Raw genomic sequence first — 20580 nt, 5'->3', positions numbered from 1 at the left:
TGGATGTGTGGGGAAACCACAAGCTTGGGAAGGAAATCTCTGTAGAATAGCTTCTATGTTTTCCAGCTCTGAGTGGAAGGTTCTCTCAGCGTGTTGCACGTGTGGCTCACCTTCAGAGGTTTCAACCTGTGAGACAGGATTTATCTCCACCTCCCAGTCCTCTGGAGCTGGGGGTGTGTCCTGGCTACGCTCAGCTACTTCCAACCTTCTGGCTCTCAAGTTAACTGCTCCCAATTTCTCTTCCACTTCTAACAGTTCGCACCAAGTTGCCTCTGCTGTTTGCAAAGTATTATTAAACATAGACGGCAGAATAACACACTGGTTTATTTCCAAAAGTACCCTTCGCTGATATACAGGTCCTTCTCAAAATATTAGCATATTGTGATAAAGTTCATTGTTTTCCATAATGTAATGATGAAAATTTAACATTGATATATTTTAGATTCATTGCACACTAACTGAAATATTTCAGGTCTTTTATTGTCTTAATACGGATGATTTTGGCATACAGCTCATGAAAACCCAAAATTCCTATCTCACAAAATTAGCATATTTCATCCGACCAAAAAAAGAAAATGTTTTTAATACATAAAACGTCAACCTTCAAATAATCATGTACAGTTATGCACTCAATACTTGGTCGGGAATCCTTTGGCAGAAATGACTGCTTCAATGCGGCGTGGCATGGAGGCAATCAGCCTGTGGCACTGCTGAGGTCTTATGGAGGCCCAGGATGCTTCGATAGCGGCCTTTAGCTCATCCATAGTGTTGGGTCTTGAGTCTCTCAACGTTCTCTTCACAATATTCCACAGATTCTCTATGGGGTTCAGGTCAGGAGAGTTGGCAGGCCAATTGAGCACAGTGATACCATGGTCAGTAAACCATTTACCAGTGGTTTTGGCACTGTGAGCAGGTGCCAGGTCGTGCTGAAAAATGAAATCTTCATCTCCATAAAGCTTTTCAGCAGATGGAAGCATGAAGTGCTCCAAAATCTCCTGATAGCTAGCTGCATTGACCCTGCCCTTGATAAAACACAGTGGACCAACACCAGCAGCTGACACGGCACCCCAGACCATCACTGACTGTGGGTACTTGACACTGAACTTCTGGCCAGGTCTGGGGAATGCGGCACCTGTAGCCCATTTCCTGAACACGCCTGTGCATGGTGGCTCTGGATGTTTCTACTCCAGACTCAGTCCTCTGCTTCCGCAGGTCCCCCAAGGTCTGGAATCGGCCCTCCTCCACAATCTTCCTCAGGGTCCGGTCACCTCTTCTCGTTGTGCAGCGTTTTCTGCCACACTTTTTCCTTCCCACAGACTTCCCACTGAGGTGCCTTGATACAGCACTCTGGGAACAGCCTATTAGTACAGAAATTTCTTTCTGTGTCTTACCCTCTTGCTTGAGGGTGTCAATAGTGGCCTTCTGGACAGCAGTCAGGTCGGCAGTCTTACCCATGATTGGGGTTTTGAGTGATGAACCAGGCTGGGAGTTTTAAAGGCCTCAGGAATCTTTTGCAGGTGTTTAGAGTTAACTTGTTGATTCAGATGATTAGGTTCATAGCTCGTTTAGAGACCCTTTTAATGATATGCTAATTTTGTGAGATAGGAATTTTGGGTTTTCATGAGCTGTATGCCACAATCATCCGTATTAAGACAATAAAAGACTTGAAATATTTCAGTTAGTGTGCAATGAATCTACAATATATGAATGTTAAATTTTCATCATTACATTATGGAAAATAATGAACTTTATCACAATATGCTAATATTTTGAGAAGGACCTGTAGAAGAGTGAGCTGTCCTAACACATCGGCCACCTGTGTCTTTTGGTGGGTTCTTAATGACCTGGAGCAACTCCTGAATCCTTGCTTCACAGTGCTCAATGCTATAATCATTAAGACCTTTACTCTCCTCTGATGACAATAAAATTAAAGCTCCGATTGCTTCCTATGCCTCCATTTCTGTGGAGTCCTGACTCACATCTCCAGCTGCAGTCTGGGATGTTTTCTCTATCTTTGGCCAAAATGCACAATGGCAATACAATGACAATGCAAAACAAACAAAGCTGTTTAGCTATGAACAACCACTAAATAAATTAGCAGTAACACAAACAGACCAAAATTCTTCAGTTATGAATGACTGCTAAAATCAATTAGCAGCAACGCAAACAGACTAAGCACTCAGCTAGCTGTATGATTCATATATATATCTTGCAGGTGTATGGGTTTTGCTTAAAATGGTCACACAGGTTTGACCGTTCAAACTGTAACTTACCCAAATCTATGATTTAATGGGAATAAAACAAAACGCACGCACAAAAAGAAATTGAAAAAAAAAAAAAAAAAAGTGGGATAAATAAAACTAAAACAGTCAACGCTATTCTTAGCTTCAAATAAACGTTAGAAATACAGGGGTTGGACAATGAAACTGAAACACCTGGTTTTAGACCACAATAACTTATTAGTATGGTGTAGGGCCTCCTTTTGCGGCCAATACAGCGTCAATTCGTCTTGGGAATGACATATACAAGTCCTGCACAGTGGTCAGAGGGATTTTAAGCCATTCTTCTTGCAGGATAGTGGCCAGGTCACTACGTGATACTGGTGGAGGAAAACGTTTCCTGACTTGCTCCAAAGTGGCTCAATAATATTTAGATCTGGTGACTGTGCTTGCCATGGGAGATGTTCAACTTCACTTTCATGTTCATCAAACCAATCTTTCACCAGTCTTGCTGTGTGTATTGGTGCATTGTCATCCTGATACACGGCACCGCCTTCAGGATACAATGTCTGAACCATTGGATGCACATGGTCCTCGAGAATGGTTCGGTAGTCCTTGGCAGTGACGCGCCCATCTAGCACAAGTACTGGGCCAAGGGAATGCCATGATATGGCAGCCCAAATCATCACTGATCCACCCTCATGCTTCACTCTGGGCATGCAACAGTCTGGGTCGTATGCTTCTTTGGGGCTTCTCCACACCGTAACTCTCCTGGATGTGGGGAAAACAGTAAAGATGGACTCATCAGAGAACAATACATGTTTCACATTGTCCGCAGCCCAAGATTTGCGCTCCTTGCACCATTGAAACCGACATTTGGCATTGGCATGAGTGACCAAAGGTTTGGCTATAGCAGCCCGGCCGTGTATATTGACCCTGTGGAGCTCCCGACGGACAGTTCTGGTGGAAACAGGAGAGTTGAGGTGCACATTTAATTCTGCCGTGATTTGGGCAGCCGTGGTTTTATGTTTTTTGGATACAATCCGGGTTAGCACCTGAACATCCCTTTCAGACAGCTTCCTCTTGCGTCCACAGTTAATCCTGTTGGATGTGGTTCGTCCTTCTTGGTGGTATGCTGACATTACCCTGGATACCGTGGCTCTTGATACATCACAAAGACTTGCTGTCTTGGTCACAGATGCGCCAGCAAGACGTGCACCAACAATTTGTCCTCTTTTGAACTCTGGTATGTCACCCATAATGTTGTGTGCATTTCAATATTTTGAGCAAAACTGTGCTCTTACCCTGCTAATTGAACCTTCACACTCTGCTCTTACTGGTGCAATGTGCAATCAATGAAGACTGGCTACCAGGCTGGTCCAATTTAGCCATGAAACCTCCCACACTAAAATGACAGGTGTTTCAGTTTCATTGTCTAACCCCTGTACATACTATGGGTTATTTACTTTCTTGCAGGGCCTACCAAGTTAGACAACTAAAGTTAGTTATGCGAGTCTGGTTAAAACATGCCTCACACACAAGAAAAACCCAGCAAAAATGCATAAATTTCAGAGCAGTAGTGGCAATAAATGATCAATAACTTGATTTTAGCTCAAGCTATGTCCTTTGATCATCGGTGATGGGATTACCTGCCTGTGTTAATAAAACTAACCAAATTAGTTAAATTCTGTGGCAACTGTATTTCTCACTAGTGACCACAAGATGGCACTAAACGCCTGTCTGCAGCGGAGAAAATCCTGTTGCAACTGCAATTCGCTCAATGGCCACCAGCCAGTAGTGTTGCTTCCTCCCTGACTGGGAGAGTGTTAGCTACAGCTGTAGTTATACCAACGGACACCGAAGGCAGATAGGATGCCTCCTACTGTGCCAGGAATTTTTGGTTGCTGTGGCAACAAGCTGACTGCGCTACAGCTCTAAGCCAACGTAAATTGCCAAGCAATTTCACCATAAACTACACAAAACGTCCACCTTGTGTCCACAAAAGCACCTTAGAAAGATTATTATTAATATTAGGAGTATATTATTACTTCTCTGCAGTAGAACTGAGCCAATATTAGTTGAGATACATCCTCTAGCTTACAAGCATTCCTGCAATATTTCACCAAATCTCACAGCTTCCAAAATATCACAATTGTGTTACTTCAAGCAATAGTGGGATCTGTCATTTCAAGGGGCGTCTTAGGGAACGCCAATTAATGTAAGGAATATGATTATTGATTAATTAATATTTATCAAGAATTATAATTTAAAATCATAATAAAATATATATATATTTCTTAACCAAAAATCATTACTTACGAATAGAAATCAGAGATGTCCTCTGGTGTTGTGATTATGGGCTCAAAGCTCTTTAATAATTACAAATTATTAACCTAAACCACCAACTGTCACTGTTTATTCAACCGCTTCACTGAAGATGGAGGGTCTTCGACCTTGTTTTGACAGATAAATCACTCTTGCACTAAATGAACACAAATGCTTCTCTTAATTATATATATGAAGATTTATTGAAGCCAAATAATCCTGACATACCATTATTCTGGTCCAAAAACCTTCACCTAACTAACAAGCACCGTTCTACACAAAGGGAATAAAAATGACTACCTAATAATAATAAAAATAAAAGAAAAATATATATGCATTTAGTGTCTATGAAGATCAAACTAGCAGTTTTATGGACAAAATGTGCAATTTGGGTTAAATGGAAAGAAGTCCTCCTGGGGTGTTGATGTCTCGATTGCAGCGATCAGCTGGTAAAACGGTAGGGCCACGCCCCTTTAGCCAATATCAGTTGATCGCCCCAAATCTCAAACAAAGAGTCATAAACCTCTGAGGCGGGAACTCAGTGGAAAATCTCCAGCAATACAACTGGAACAAAGAGTGGTCAGACCACGAGGTACAGTTGCTTTGAATGAAAAACTTTAAAACTCCAATTTCTAACTCCTGGCTGATTTGAGATCAGCCGGACAAAACATTAACCACGCACGATTCAGCAGCGCTTGCACAGCAAATCAAAACACCACTCAGCATAAAACACTTCAATCGATATTGCATGGGACAAGTCAATACCTTAGATTAACTACTGGTGATTCTAAATCACCTTCACTATGCCTCATCCTGCCCAGACCTCTAAATGCACCTATCCGGTTTAATATAAAAAGAACGAAATTACTTTGACGTTGATTTCTTCTCTCCACCGGTTGAGGAGGAATCAGGTCTGAAGAAAAATCAGGGGGGGGGGGAGACCACGCGTCCCTGATCAAATTAAGAAAAAAAACGAACGGTAACTTCTCATCCGTCCAGGAAGGGAAAAGATGAAGAACCGTTAGTCGACTGAATAACAAGGAGGAAACTCATCTCCTTGGAAATAGAACCTCTGTAGGTTTTCACCTGCGGCAGGTATCGGCGTGGTCTTCGTTGGGAGAATAAATCTGCTGATCTTCTTGATTTCCAGTTTTCAACCTCTTCCGGGAATGGCCTTGTGGAGCAAAAGTTCGCCTGCGAGCTTTTGTCTCTCCAGATATGCGCCTCCGTTGCGCTGTCCTGTGAGACACGCGAGAAATGGCAATGAAATTTCATTTCCTGTGGATTTTACACTCTTGGTGACGTCAGAGCTGCGACGTCTATTGAGCTGCTCATGTCAAAATGTGCGACCAAAATGGATGACTCCAACACTAGTTAATCAAATACTGGCTCGAAGATGATTTATATGGACAGAGAAGCATTTTTAGGTTCGGAGAGTTGTCTTTTATATGTAATTGGAAATCTTAAAGTCAAGTAAAGCTGAAACAGACATGTCATTATTCGAAGAGCAAAAATGTTTTTTTCACAAATATAGTTCCAAAACAAATCTATTTAAACATTATTTATGAAAACATATTTGATGAATAACAAATATTATGTTTGATGGTTCAGTATAAAATTAACACAACAAAATAATAAAGAGGCTAAATGAACTTAAGCTGTACAAGAAGATTTCAGCAACATTAACAGATATCAAAATCAAAGGCTGACCAGAAACAACACAAACATCTGTACTTCAGAGGAACCCAACAGCTGATAGTTATACCAACAAAAATGGATAAAGAGAAAACCTTCAGAAACAAGAGAAAATGAACGGATGTATGTCAGACATCTTAGTAGACTTGCGTCCATCTCACGAGCTTCAAGATCTTCACTGAAAAAAAAAATAAATAGAGAATGAGGTTAACTTTAAATTATTTATTATCACACAGTCAGTTAAATCTGTTGCATATTTCATTCCATCCTGTTGTCCTTACATACAACTCAGCTGACATAGTGTCCAATCTGAATGTCCCATGTGGTAGATCCATATTGATTGGGGTTAGGGTTACTGTTGCCCCAAGGCCCAGGAGTGAAGCTGACCAGCACGCGCTTGTCAGAAGCTTTCTCACCAGGCTGACTCCAAATGGATGCTGATTTCGGGAGATCATCTCTAAGTTCTCACTGCATCAAAGTCTTTGAATCGCTCTTGGTGTGACCCCCCCTGATGCCAGTTTGCCATGGGAGACCCCAAAAAAGGTCAAACCCCTAGGCAACACAGACCTCAGTATCATGGAGGTACTCAAACCCCTCTACCACGTTAAGGTGGCGATTCTGCAGAGGGGAGGAAACCAGCAGATTGCATCAAATCTTTATTTTAATGCAATCTCCCATCCTGAGCAAGCACAGGGTGACAGTGGAGAGGAAAACCCCTTTTACAGGGACAAACCTCTGGCAGAACCAGGCTCAGGATAGGCAGTCAGCTGCCTTGACTGGCTAAGGGTTGAGAGGATAGGAAAGAGTTACAAACACACAAATACTGGGTTGGGGAGGATCTGGAATCAGCAAAAAAACATTGATTAATTAAATGTTAACTATTATAATCATAATTACATCAATAATTACAACAAGGGGGTCCAGCGGGGGGGCTGTGATGTCCTTCTGGTCCTTCAACGTTAGTCCCTCAAAGGATTTCATGACCACAGACATCATATCGACATTTCATTCTTCTGTCCGAGGATGGCTGCATTGGTTTTTATTGCACTAAATAAATTCATGTTTTTGCTCAAATAAGTCAGGTGACATTATTTAGCCTGCAATGTTTGGACTTTATATTGTTCACATTACCTTCAACTCAGTTTACCTGCTTTCCTGGAGAGACAGTTGGTAGAAACACTTATTGTCACTGGCTAGATGGTGTTGGCTGACAGGAGGGTTGGCTGACAACGGTGGCAAGAAAGAAAAACAAGCAAAAGCAAGAGAGAAAACATACATTTATATACATATAGATATTCTATTCATGTATGAACATTTATATACATACACATATATGAACAGATACAGAAAGAAAATAATACATGCATTAACATTGATTGATACACATGCATATAGGTAAAAAAATAAATATTGTGCCTGCATTGATGTCAGAGGTGTGAACCTGTGTGTGTGTGTGTGTGTGTGTGTGTGTGTGTGTGTGTGTGCATAGAAGTTCCAGATCCAGCAGAATCTCAGCTTAGCTTATCATAGATATTGTTTGGATAATGGTGGTGAACAATAATGGAGAAAACCTACACACGAAGAGAGAGAGCATGCAAACCTAACCAAACACTAAAAGCCCTGACCAGTGTTTGACCCCCAGGGTTTGACCCCTGGTACCTTTTGCTACAAGACAAAGATCTCCCCACACACACCATGCAAGCATCAACAGTGGAAGCAGTACCGAATCTAGAGGGCAGATACAACAATGAAAGAGCTGTAAAAGGTTATATTTTACAAAACAAGCTAACATCGCCCATGTAGCACAGATGAATATCTTCTCTCCTCCCACCACCACCGAATACCAAGTGTACACCATCAACAGCCAAAGACGACACACTGCACAAAAGAATACAACAAGCAAACCACGACCAAAGACAAAGATGCACCACCAGATACTCTAAACCAGCCCGCAAGCCACCCACAGCCCCACTGAAAAGCCGCCCCAAAGCAATTTAACCCGCACCTTTATCATTTACAGACAAGATTCACCATCCGCAAACACGATGGAGTATTAGCGCGGCGCTACAAGATTTTTTTGTTGCTGAAATTATGAGTATAAAGTGGCAACATCACAAGAAAAAGGTAATGACAGCTCCCTTTCCACAAAACGAGCAATTGATTCCAAGTTGTGAAACTGGTAATAATTTGATGCTAATATGTTAAAAGATTATGAATGTTCTTATTTCTGAAACTGATACTAATGTATAACTTCACAAAATGCTAAACAGTTCTAATTGTAGCACATAGAAGACTGCAAATTTTTGTAGGAATTGTCATAAAAATTACGACTTTATTCTCGTAATTAAAAAAAACAAAACATCTCCTATTCTGGCCCTTCTACTCCGTCATCCCAAACACATTAACCCAGACCCAAAAAGACAGAGATCAAAAACGACCGGATGACAGAACTAGCACTCATCCACGCTAGACTAGACAGGTAACACATCACAAAAACAGAGCAGGAATGACACGGGCAAAGGCAGGCCCAACAAAGAACCATTCATCCATTTTCTATACCAGCTTATTCCTGTTCAGTGGCACAGAGGGGGGCAATGGGTGTGAAATGGGGTACATCCTTGACAATCAAGGCACCCTTTAGACCATTTCAGTAAAATATAAACAATCACACAAGCATGATGTACAATCTTCAAGTAATGTACAGATGTTTTTTTAGACTGGAGAGAAAACCGGAGCACTCGGAGAAAACCAAAAAAATCACCAGTTATTATAAATTGATAATTTTTAAAGGGGGAAACCAAATGAAACTGGAGCTCCCAGAGCAAGCCTACGAACCTCCAATTGACCTCACTGTTTTTGTTTCAACTAGAGGGGAAACCGGAGCACCCGGAGAAAAGCCAATAATCACCAGCTATATTAAATGGATCATTTCTCAACTAGGGGACTGTCTGTGTCTCTGTGTGTGTGTGTGTGTGTGTGTGTGTAGTTTACGAAAACCAGGGGTGACACAGTAGCTCTTCTAGGGTGGGACGCTCGTTGGGGTTAACCGCTAGACACTTTCTCAGAAAATCCTGGCATTCTGGAGGGTCAGAGGGCAAAGAGCAACAATGAAAAGAGCCACAGTGGTAAAACAGGATGATGCAGAACAGATTTATATGTGCTGTGAGAAATGTGAAAAGGGTTTGGCTTACTCTTTGAAAGTCTTTTGTTGATCTTTAGCTTGTTTGAGAGATGGCTGTGGGTCTTGAATGGCTTCTTGTGGAGCATTTCGAACAAGACCCCTCCCAGCTGCCACACTGTTGTGGGTCCAGCACTGTAGTGGCCACAAAAAAACCAGTCCAGTGGCATGATGTTGAGATCACCTTTAAGATGTGTAAGAATAAGACCGAAAGAATAAGTCAGAAAGAGAACGAACATGAGAAAGACACTGTTTTAAAACAGCATTAATCAATGACAAAGGATTGGAGTATGAGGTCCTATCTTACCACAAAAATCTTCATGTTGTTTTCCGTCGTCAAAGCAGCTAATTCCGAAGTCTATGAGATATACTCTAGGGCCTTCTGAGCTGGTCTCAATCAAGATATTATCCACTTTAATGTCCCTATGGAAGATGTTTGCATTCTCAAGGTGAATTGCAGCTTCCACCAGTTGTTTCAGTATGATCTACAGGAAATAACATGGTCAAGAACAGCAGAGGTTAGGGTATTGTTAAGGATTTCAGTGCTTTGAAAAGGTCCTTATACATGTTGAACTTTTTTACATTATAACCACAAACTTCAATGTATATTATTGTGAGCCACCTTACTCTTCTTATGTATGTCTCGACCAGCTTTGCAAGTCTAGCGACTAAAAGCTTTGCCCAATCTCCTAATCTTTGAAAAATGTCTTAAACTCAGTCATGGGATGGAGAGCATCTGTGAAAAGCAATTAGCAGTCTTCCTATAAATGTCCTAATTGGATTTAGGTTGGGACTTTGATCAGGTCATTCTACTACACAAATAAGCTTTTATCTAAACCATTCCACTGGATTGCACTGGATTTTATTTAGGCGAAGAAGAGTAAATGCGGCAAAATAAAGATGATTGCCAGATATGTTTTATTTATTTATTTTTTACCGTGTCCTGTCCAGCAGAGTAGCGCTCAGAATTGTTGTCTGAGTGCCAATAAATTACCCAACAGATTTACTTTCACAAGCGGAGCATCACAGCTAATGCTTTAAAGCTCTGCTTGATATTTATATAAGAAACTTTATTATAAACTTCTTTGGGAATATTTCAATTGTTATGGATATGGAGACTAAAATGAAAAGGAAAAAAGAAGCTCGAAAAAGAGAGAGAAGGGGCAAAAGGGAAAAAGGGGAGAAAAGGAGGAAAGAGTGGAGGAAAGAAAGAAGGATGAAGAGAATACAAGATTACACCCTGCTTGCTTATACACCTGCAGCTGTTGTTTTGGTTTTTTTTAACAAAATAGTACACGGTACTTATGAATGTAAAATGTACTTAGTGAGAGGTGCAGCCCAATATAGAACATCTGTGTATCTGTCAACACCTGAAGCTTAATACCTGTGAGTATGGGTGTGGACGCGCTTTTGTATACAAGTTTTCTCCACAAAAATATGCAATAGCGAGTGTGAGGACCCACAGACCTGCCCCGTGGTCCCTGGACGGACACTGTGGAGACCCGAGCCACAGACATCCAAAGGCCCCCCAAAGCACAGGAGCTGCAGGAGAACCACCGCCGGGACTACGGCAACCCACCCAGAGAAGAGCAGTGGAGAGTCCCAGGGGAACCACCCAGCAGCGACAGTGCAGAAGCCACAGGGAGCCGCAGCAACAAGGCCACAGGCCTCGCCGGCAGCCGTCCACACCCGAGCAGATCCAGCCATGGACCCCAGAGACCCAACACCCCGGGACACACCACCCCCCAAGCAGAGGCCTGACAGAGCCCAGGGGGCCAGGCCCCGGCAAGCAGCCACCGGGAGTGAGCCAGCACACATCAAAGCACCCAGCCCCAGACACCGAGAACCACAAGTACACCAGCGGGCAGATACTCCAACCACCGGCAGGTAGTGTGGTGAGGAGGAAATAGGCCCCCCATATTATGGGGGCCTAAGCTGATCCAGGAGAGGGAGCAGTCCAAGACCCAACCTGTCACAAAAAAAAAAAAAAAAAAAAAAAAAAAAAACAGGCACACACAGTCACAATCACCCACTCCTACCCTCATGCATACACATAAAATCACTCGCACCCAACGTAAAGACAAACAACAATGGATGTCATACACTCACTCACACTCCCCATGCATATTCTATACTCCCAGGTCCAGGCGCCGGTACACCCTAGGGGCAACCAGCCCCTGTACCCAGGAGGTGGTCCCCTTCCCTCCTGGGGCAGAGACAGGCAGACAGCGTCGGCACCGCCCAGACCCGGGTGACTCCGGCCCGGCCCGGTCTGGTCCCCGCCCTCCCCACCCCGAACCCAGTCCCCAACAACCCCGATCCACCTCTGGAGAGGGGGTTTGAGGGATCCACATAGCTCAAACCAGCCCGCAAACTGGAGCCGCCCCAGGACGGTGCAGTCCCGATGCCCCAATGAGCTCCGATCCCAACCCCATGAGTCTCCCACCCCCAGTGAACCCCAACATGAACCTCCCCACAGGGCCACCCCCAACAAGGACACCGACATCGAACACATGCCCCCGAACCCAAACGCCATGAATCCCCTCCCCCACAGGGGCACACCCCCACAGGTGAACTCCATGGCCGAGAAGCCAATGAAGCCACACCCACACAGCGCAAGCTCCACACACAGCCCCACTCTAAGCACCCCCGCCGCACCCTGCTCCCGCACAACCCCACCCCCACCCCCTGGCGCAACAGGGCAGACCCCAACGAGCACCGCATCCACAAAAGGACCCCTGACCCCGCACCATGATGAGACAAACTCACCCACCAAGAGGTCCAGCGGCAGGCACCCAGGGCCTGTGTCCCCCACCACGTCCCCCTCAGCCACAAAAAACACTACATCACTGCCACTGCAACAACCGCCCAGGGACAAACACTATCCAGCTCAGCTCCACCATCGCCGCCCAGCAGATCCAAACACCGGTGACCCCACACCCTAGAAGTGGACACAACCCCTCCACCCCACAGGCGGCAGCCCCTTCACGCCATCCCCAGCCCACTGCCCCGATCTCCCCCCAGACACGACAGCCAGCAGAGCAGCACACCAGATATTTGGCCAGATATTTTAGATTTGTTTGTAAGTAAATTAAAAAAGTTTTTCTTTATCATCCCAATTCAGAATTATGTCCTACTCTGTGTTGGTCTGTTACGTAAAATCCCTAAAAAATATATTGTAGTTTGTAGCTGTAACCTGAAAAACTGTTAAAGGTTTTCTGGGGTATGAAGACTTTTGCACAGTACTGTATTTTATAGTTCTCATTTGGTTTGATCATACTCAGTGTGAAAAAACCAAATCAGCACCTTTGACAATATATCTAAAAGACAACCCTATCCAGCAGCTTACCTTGGCCTCCTTCATCTTTAAGGAACCTCCATGGTCCATAATGTAGCATGAGAGGTCATCAGAAGGCATGGGCCTCTCCATCACTAAAATCAGCTCCTGTTCCAGATTGTACCAGTCCAGCAGGAACACCATGCCGGACTGCCCCATAGTCCTTAGTTTTAGCATGACAGCCAGCTCCCAGGCCATCTCCCTGCCATTCTCATCCTGAAACATCCCAACAAAGAGGAGAAAGTCAGAATGCTTCTAGGAATCCAGTAAGAAGTAAAACCAGTCCCAATTTGTGTTGCTCACTTACCTCATGCTTGAGAAGCATGCTGTGTTTTTGGACATGCTTGATTGCTACCTAGAACATAGCAACAAGACTTTGGTTAGCATGTTGGTGTAAGAATATCCTTAAAGAGGTATTTCACATTTTGTGACGGGATTCTGTGAAGCTATTATCACTAATTGTTCTTTGAACAAGTTTTGTATTAATACACTAAAGTTAAGGTTGCTGGGTGTATAAGTTCCCCTCATCAGCTGTTTACTGGGACAGCCTTCCACAGCTCTAAGGATTGTAGCACAATTCTACAAACTCTGACTCCTACTGACTACAGGTAAGAAAACTATTAGTCTTAGGGTGTATTCACAACAGGAAAGTCCGGACAAAAAGAGGAAATTTCTTTTTTGTTTGGCGCAGTTTGCTTTCACATTGTACTTTTTGCAAGTGAACTATTACTTATAAACAAAGCCACGCAGGTGACAATCATTGCTCCCATTGGACAGAAATGCCGGGGATGGGACACAGCACAGACCCAGAAATTTAGGAAAACAACTGTAGACATACTGCGTGCAGCAACTCTGTTCTGCATATTTATGCCCTGTGCCACAATATGCCAGTAGCATTGCTGAGCAACATACAGGTTATCAGGTATGATTTCAGTACAATGTACACCTTTGCTACCGGCTACGGTGGCTTGTTAAGTCCAAAAAGATGTATGTTTTCTGTAGCTGGTTTAGATCAGGGCCGGTTTGTATTCAGACCATAAGGAACCGCACTAGAGTCCATTTTGTAAGTGGATCGAGACCACCTTAAAAAGTGGGTCTCGGTCCAGTTGTTTGATCCAGACCGGGGTTCGCTCGAGTTTATTCACACCTACACAAAAGGTCCAGACCAAGGGGGCAAACAAACTGTGGTCCGTTTGAAACAGACCAAAAGTGGCAGGTGTGAATCCACCCTTAATAACTTCACAGAACTCTCTTTAACAAAATATACAAATGACTGTGTGTGTGTGTGTGTGTGTGTGTAACTAACACTCACAGGTAATTTGTCCTTCACTCGATAGCCTGCATACACAGATCCAAAGTTTCCTTCTGCCAGTTCATGAAGCTCAATATATTTTTCTTGGAACTTGGCTAAACAGATAAAACTCATTTGAATTTAACAAAGCATCAGAATAAAACCCTGTTCACTAATGGTACCTCAGATCTAATTATCACCACATCTTGGCTCTGTCACATAATAAATGTTAGAAATCTATCAATACTTCAAAACTGACCTCTTTGGTAATCCACTTTTTCTTTTTCTGTCATCGTCTTCTTCTTCTTGCTCAGTGGTTCTTCAAGGTCCTCAGCCTTTCTCTTCAGATTCCTCTTCCTTAAATCTCTTGTTTCTGTACTGTGAAGCTCTGGTCTAGAGCTGTTGGACTCTAAAAATGACCATAGAATCCACAGAAACAACATGAGCATTTCAGCATTCACTTACAGTAGGAGAAAAATTTCCTGACAGAAAGATAAGATTTACAATGGTTTGTAAAAGTCTTCCTATCACTCAAGTTTTGTCAAGTTACTGTCACTAACTTTAATGTGTTTTATGTGGATTTAAGTGATGTACAACACAAAGTAGTGCACAATTGTGAAGTAGAATGAGAAAAACTTATTTTTTTATGAATACAAATCTGTAAAGTGTATGTACTCTGCTGCCTTGAATAAAGACACATAGAACCACCTTTCTGTGCAGGTACACCTGCATATCACATAAAAACCCAATATAAAACATTAAAGTTTGTTATTGTAATGTGACAGAATGTAAAAAGTTTTAAGGGGTCTAAATATTTTCACAAAGTACTGTAGTTTAGTTAACACTTATTATAATAATCATCCTGTGGATCTCAGAGCAATCTAAAGGTAGTTTTACCAATAGTTTTATGAATTCATTTCACCAGGATCCATGCTTCTATCAGAAACTTTCAGAGATTCACACATCTCAAAGTTCCCAACCAGGGAACGTTTATGTCACAGAAATCCTGAATGGTAAAAACTCTAACTCTGTAAACTATTTCTTAAAAACACACATATAAGTTTACTGTTATTGATAAGAGTGTAACATTAACTAACATTTTAAATCCACATTAATCTCACGAAAACAACCTCTCTAAACATAAATCTCTAAAAACTAAAACATGAAAATGTTCTTGGTCATCTTGAGTTAAAGTCATGAGCTCAGTTACCTTCTGTTGTTCTCTGAAGTGACAAACATTGAGATTTGTTTTTACAATTTGTCAAATCTTTAGTATTTTTGAATCACTTCACAGACTAATATCTCATCAGGGACTTTATTACCAAACTGTTCAACTATGAATTCAGTTTCACCAAGATCCATGCTTTAGCGAGAAGCTTTCAGAGATTCACACATCTCAAAGTTCTCAACTAGAGAATGTTTATAACACAGAAATCCTCAATGGTAAAAACACATTAATCTTTATAAAACATTCTCTCTAAACATTAATCTCCAAAAACTAAAACATGAACATGTTCCTGGTCATCTTTAGGTTAAACTCGTGAACTCACTTACCTTCTGTTGTTCTGAGGGCTGGAGTTTTAAACTCCTTTGTGGATCGTTTTGTCATCTTTGTCTTCTGTAGTTTCAACGAAGATCGAAGTTCACCAACAAGCGATGGCAGTTTGAACTATCGTAGGTCAGTCTTGCTGTCTCAGAGATTTCTAAGAGACTACTGAGTTCACCTTAGAATGTTGGCTTATGACACAACAGTAGCATCATAAAGGACATTCCAAAACATAAGAAGGCAGGTCATGTTGCCTAGCAACCCTCCAATGTGTAGGCTCTAACTGAAACCTAACATACAGACCACAATAATATCCCTAAACACAAACAAAAGCATTTTATTTTGTGCCTGTTTTTGATTTAATATGAGCTTAAGCTGCTGTATTTGGCATCATCTAAAGAAAAAGATAAGTTAGGTAGAAATAAATCATACTAGCAGCTAATGCTAAATATAGCAATATTTTGTTTTAGTTTTTAGTTATATTTGTACACCATAATTCATATAGCTTAGATTTTTTTAAATCAAAAATTTTATATCTGACTTGATCAATACCCTTTCTTAAACAATTAGCAGCTAATTCTTCACTTTAGAGTGATCACATCTTTTTTTCACTTCTCACGAAATGTTGGTTTGATTTAATCTTCAGTGTTTCTGTAGCTCAAAATATGTTCCTTTTCTTTCATGATCCATCAGGATGGTTCAGTGTGTCACAACCTGAACAGCAGGTTGACCATTGAAGCAACCAGGAATTATTACAGATTTATGCTGTTTGTACCACTTTCAGGTTTCCACCTGAGATGTTTTTTGTTTAAATGCCAAAATTTTAGGATTCTTGGTTGAATTGTAATAAGTTCCTGAATTCATAACTAATTCCCTTTTTCATTCTTAGCAAGTCCTTGCAATTATTGCGGCATTTGGAATTTGTGGCAAAGGTTTTGAGCTGTTCAAAATTGTGGTTCTATCATAGATGTGTTGGGTTCGGCTCTGGTGCTAGCAACACTTACAGATACGCTTGAAAGTGTTTTTGTGATTTATTGAGAAACACAAGGTAGAGAACTTCAGGGTTTCTGGGCTCATGACAAACACTGAAAGGAGAAAGTTAGTATTAGATGGAGCTGAGGCAGGGGCGGACTGGGGCAAAAAAGTGGCCCGGGAGTTTATTACCTGATTGGGCCCCCCAGGGGCTGGGGGGGCAGATGATGTTGGTGAATGCTGGCGATGATGGCGATGAAACAAATATGTTTACATATATGTGGGAGACAAAGAATATGCATGTAAACAATATTGAAGAGATAATGACACATCATTTCATCTTAGGCCTTGATTAGAATTAATATATAATTGTTTTCATACTTAGAATTGTCTGGAATAGTTGCTTAATAGTGTAAAGACTGGTGAACATTGTAGGCAAGGCCGATTACGTGGTATGCATCTGTCAGGAGGTTATACTTCCTCATCATATGGTAGCAACACAATGGACAGTCCTTGCAAGATGAGCACTTTGTGTTTACCATCGCCACCTCATCTTCACAATCCTCTGACTGCTCAGCTGGGTTTCTGCTGACACAGTCATCCTATGAGACGTCAGGATGTCCATGCCACTTGTCTGTAGATATTTTGAGACTGGTGAGGTAACCTGAAAAACTTGGAGAAAGAGCTGAGCTGTGAGCACTGTTTCATACTTAAGCAGCAGTGCAATGAAGCCATGTGCATTGATCCTTGTCGTGGTGTTAAGAGTGTGAAGTACATCAACATACAGGGTTCCATTTGGCTTTCCAAAAGCTCCAAATACCTTGTTCAAAGCACTGTCTTTTGGCCACCAGCGTGTCTCCCCAATTGGTGCAAGACGTCTGTGTTTTGGGTCCTTCTTCTCCTTCTCCCAAATGGACATCCTCTGGTAGGACTCTGATAAAAACTGCAATATTATTGATGAGCGAAAAAAAAAAGAGCCACTTTCTAAGACAGACTGTGTTGTATCTTCTAAAATAAGGTTATGGATGAGTGAATAACAACACACATGTATTTGATGAGGGGACTTTTCTGAGAGATGTGTGGAGAAGCCTTTATATTTGCCCTGCATGTTGGACGCCCCATCAGTTGAGTTTCCAATGCACTGCTTCAGATCCAGGTTCATGTTTGCCAGCACCTCACTCACAACTTTGACAAAATACTGTCCAGTGGATGACTCGCATTGAATTAGAGCAACAAGTTTCTCATGAACAATGTCTGTGACATATCTTATGATGACAGAGCACTGATCTTGGGATGTGATGTCCTGTGTGGTGTCAATCTGAACAGAAAACATCCCAGATTCCTGGACCTGACTTGCGATGGTAGTCTTCATTATGTGTTGGATAGTTTTAATGATGTTGTTGATAGTAGCTTTTGACAGGAAAGTAACTAGAAAACCTCTACCACCTCTGGATCCAGACTGGTGTAATTTTTTACTATTTTTTATGCAAATAGTAAGGTCTTCCTTAAGGCAAAAATCATATTTTGAAAGCAACACAATCATTTCTAAGAAGTTGCCATGATCCACTGTGTCATCTTTAAGCATGTATGCTGCCTCTGACTGTGACCCTCTGGAGCCCAGACCTCTTTTTCCAATGAGGTTCACCACATTTATGATAAGCTCCAACATTTGATGTCTCTTGCGCACCTGCACTTTACAAAGAAACATCTGATGTCCCATGAGAAGGTGCTCGACATCGTATTTTGAGGACCTAAGGAAATATGCTTCTGCACAACCTCTGTGTAGATTGCTCCTCTCACGTTCTTCCACTCTGATGCATGTGTTTCAGGTCTGTCATCCCAGTGATGAACAAACTGCTATCAGTAGGCTTAGCAAATGCCATAAAAAGAAAGCAGAAGAGTGCTTGTCTGTCTTCACAGTATTAAAGCCATTTTCTATTTGTGCCATCTTTGCTGGAAAATGCTCTCTGCACTACAGCCTTCTCTGCTCTCTGCTGAAGATGATGACTCAAGAAACAGTTTAAATCTTCTGGCTTTGGTCTTGTAAAAACATCTACTTTTGAAGAGAGGGCACTGACTTCCTGGTCTTAGTTTTTGCTATCAGTTGCTGGATCATCTTCAGTCTAAATAAAGTATTAGTATTGTTAGTATTGTTTTAATAAACCAATAAACCAAACTATCAGTAAAATATATATATTCATAATAGAGCTAGGATAGTTGTGTTATGTTGTTAGTATAATAGCCCTAGCACTACCAGTGGTAGCAGAACTTATAAGAGTAATAGATTTATTACAACTAGACAGCAGCTACAGAAAGTTAAGAAAAACAACTCATATTTTTCATATGGCCAAAAGTACAACTAGTCATAAAAATATGATCAACTTTCCCATCATGCCACTGGTGCTGGGCTCTGGCGACCGCTGTACAGTATTGTCCTCTTCATTGCTATGATTATCTTTACTCTAGATAAGAGAGTAGTACTATGTTAGTAAAACTTAAACAATACTATCAGGGACACATTAAAATAGTAGAATTTAATGGATGTACACAATAATTTTTGTTTGTTTCTGTTTTGTTTGTTTATTTGATAGGGACAAACATATAGGTTTAACATGTCATATGCTGTAGTATTTGTAGTCATAGATAATTTTTATTGTTTTATTCATTTCTCTGGATTATTTTTCTTGTGTGTGTATGTATATGTCTTTACCTCGTCAAGTGTGTATAGGCTGCTCCCCTCCCTGACACTTTTACTCTGTTGGGATGGTGATTCAGCCTGGCAGGAGATATTAGTAGAGACAACGTTTTGGGGAATTTTCATATAAAAAGCTGCATTAAAATAAACAATATACCTATGAAAAATTGTGGTTTCACAGATAAGTAAACACAGGTAAAAATTTAATGTACTATGTGTGGCTGATTCTCTAGTACACTATGGTCTCTATGTGATAATAATCATCTGAGTCACTAATAAGTTGATTTTTTGCATGCTGCACATAAGTGTTATGATTTGGGGTTGTTTGGTTTTTCGTTGCGGGTTTTTCCTCTTATGTTTCTCACAGTTAAAGTTTTGAATCATGCTTCTGTTTATTATTTTCCTGGTCATGCTTTAGTTTTTGTCTTCTAGTTCATGTTTTGTCAAGTTAGGTTTTTGGATCTGGTTACTCTTTAGTATCATGATTTTCTAGTTATGTTTCTATTAGCTTGTATCCTTGAATTTCTGTTCTGCTCCAGTCATGTTGTGTTCTCTCCTGTCTGTCAATCAACTTTATTTGGTTCACCTGCACAAAGCAAATCAGTCTTCTCGTTTTCACCTTGTTCTTGTTCTGTTCTGTTCATTCCTCGCGGAAATATTTTGGATCACCATCTCTGTTCAAGTCTTGTCCTTTTTGATCATGCCAAGCCTATTTTGCCAGCCTGTCCGTGTCTGTTTTTGCCGTCATCCTCTGTAGTAAGTTTTTGTTAATTAAATAATTTCACTTACCGTCATGCTGCCTGCTCGCCTGCATTCCGGCCTCCTCCGTGACACAAACCCTGACAGAATGTTTCCGCCGAAATTGGACCTCGCAGACGGTAAGCAGGAAAGTGCCAGGGATCGCTGGGTTCAGCAGCAGATGGAGGATTGCCCTCTCCATTGCTGCTGGAGCAGATGGAGCGAGGCGGTTCAGCGCCGTTCTCCGCCTGCTCCCCTGGTTGCGCACCCTGATCCGGCAGCCAAGCCGACGTCTTCCTCCCGCCGCAAGAAACACTGGCATGGAGCGACTTCCTATGGTTCGGAGGTGGGTCCCATGCCCGCTGACGTGAGGGCTGCAGCGAGTATTCGCGCATCTTCGTCTGCCACAGGACCATCTCCCAGGCTCGCTGCAGCTCTGCCCATGCCATCTTTGCTCGCTCCAGCCCAGGTTTCTGCAGCAACACCAGATGAGCTGGAGGAGCAGTTGAGGTTTTTTGCTCGAAAGATTAAAAACTTCAGGAGGATCAGTCTTTTGCATCATTCTCCTGAGCTTAAGGCCAAGG

At 41.9% G+C, this 20580-nt stretch overlaps 2 protein-coding genes across 5 annotated transcripts; both read right to left on the bottom strand.

The window, feature by feature from the left end:
- Positions 1–6868: 6868 nt before the first annotated feature.
- Positions 6869–15776, bottom strand: LOC124857751 (serine/threonine-protein kinase pim-1-like). 4 transcript variants are annotated; one of them, XR_007035673.1, is made up of 9 exons: positions 15600–15776; positions 14305–14454; positions 14067–14161; positions 13062–13109; positions 12767–12970; positions 9725–9902; positions 9431–9601; positions 7371–9318; positions 6869–7286 (listed from the first exon to the last, which is right to left on the bottom strand). XR_007035673.1 is itself a non-coding variant. In XM_047349160.1 (8 exons), exons 1-8 carry the CDS (start codon positions 15652–15654, stop codon positions 9227–9229), a joined length of 993 nt encoding a protein of 330 aa, XP_047205116.1. In that variant the 5' UTR covers positions 15655–15776; the 3' UTR covers positions 6869–9226. The 4 variants fall into 4 exon arrangements, 2 of the variants coding, with proteins under 2 accessions (XP_047205116.1, XP_047205118.1); XR_007035672.1 differs by having other exon boundaries at positions 7387–9318; XM_047349160.1 differs by having other exon boundaries at positions 6869–9318.
- Positions 15777–15849: 73 nt separating this feature from the next.
- LOC124857752 (zinc finger MYM-type protein 6-like) lies at positions 15850–19260 on the bottom strand. Its single transcript, XM_047349163.1, has 2 exons — positions 17384–19260; positions 15850–17235 (listed from the first exon to the last, which is right to left on the bottom strand). The coding sequence occupies exons 1-2, from the start codon at positions 18281–18283 to the stop codon at positions 17176–17178; spliced, it is 960 nt and encodes a 319-aa protein (XP_047205119.1). The 5' UTR covers positions 18284–19260; the 3' UTR covers positions 15850–17175.
- Between the last annotated feature and the right edge of the window lie 1320 nt (positions 19261–20580).

The sequence above is a fragment of the Girardinichthys multiradiatus genome, chromosome 21 (genome assembly GCF_021462225.1).
Source record: "Girardinichthys multiradiatus isolate DD_20200921_A chromosome 21, DD_fGirMul_XY1, whole genome shotgun sequence".
NCBI lineage: Eukaryota > Metazoa > Chordata > Actinopteri > Cyprinodontiformes > Goodeidae > Girardinichthys > Girardinichthys multiradiatus.
Note: the sequence above shows the minus strand (reverse complement) of the source record. Positions and strands in the feature narration are given on the sequence as shown.

Bases quoted from the DNA above. Each gene is read 5' to 3' on its own strand.
- LOC124857752 (XM_047349163.1), bottom strand. From the start codon at position 18,283: ATGGGACATCAGATGTTTCTTTGTAAAGTGCAGGTGCGCAAGAGACAT. The intron at 17,236-17,383 runs GTATTTGGAGCT...TCTTTCTCCAAG, and splicing joins AAGACAGTGCTTTGAACAAG to TTTTTCAGGTTACCTCACCA.
- LOC124857751 (XM_047349160.1), bottom strand. From the start codon at position 15,654: ATGACAAAACGATCCACAAAGGAGTTTAAAACTCCAGCCCTCAGAACA. The intron at 12,971-13,061 runs GTAAGTGAGCAA...GGGATGTTTCAG, and splicing joins GCATGCTTCTCAAGCATGAG to GATGAGAATGGCAGGGAGAT. The intron at 9,602-9,724 runs GTAAGATAGGAC...CACATCTTAAAG, and splicing joins ACAACATGAAGATTTTTGTG to GTGATCTCAACATCATGCCA.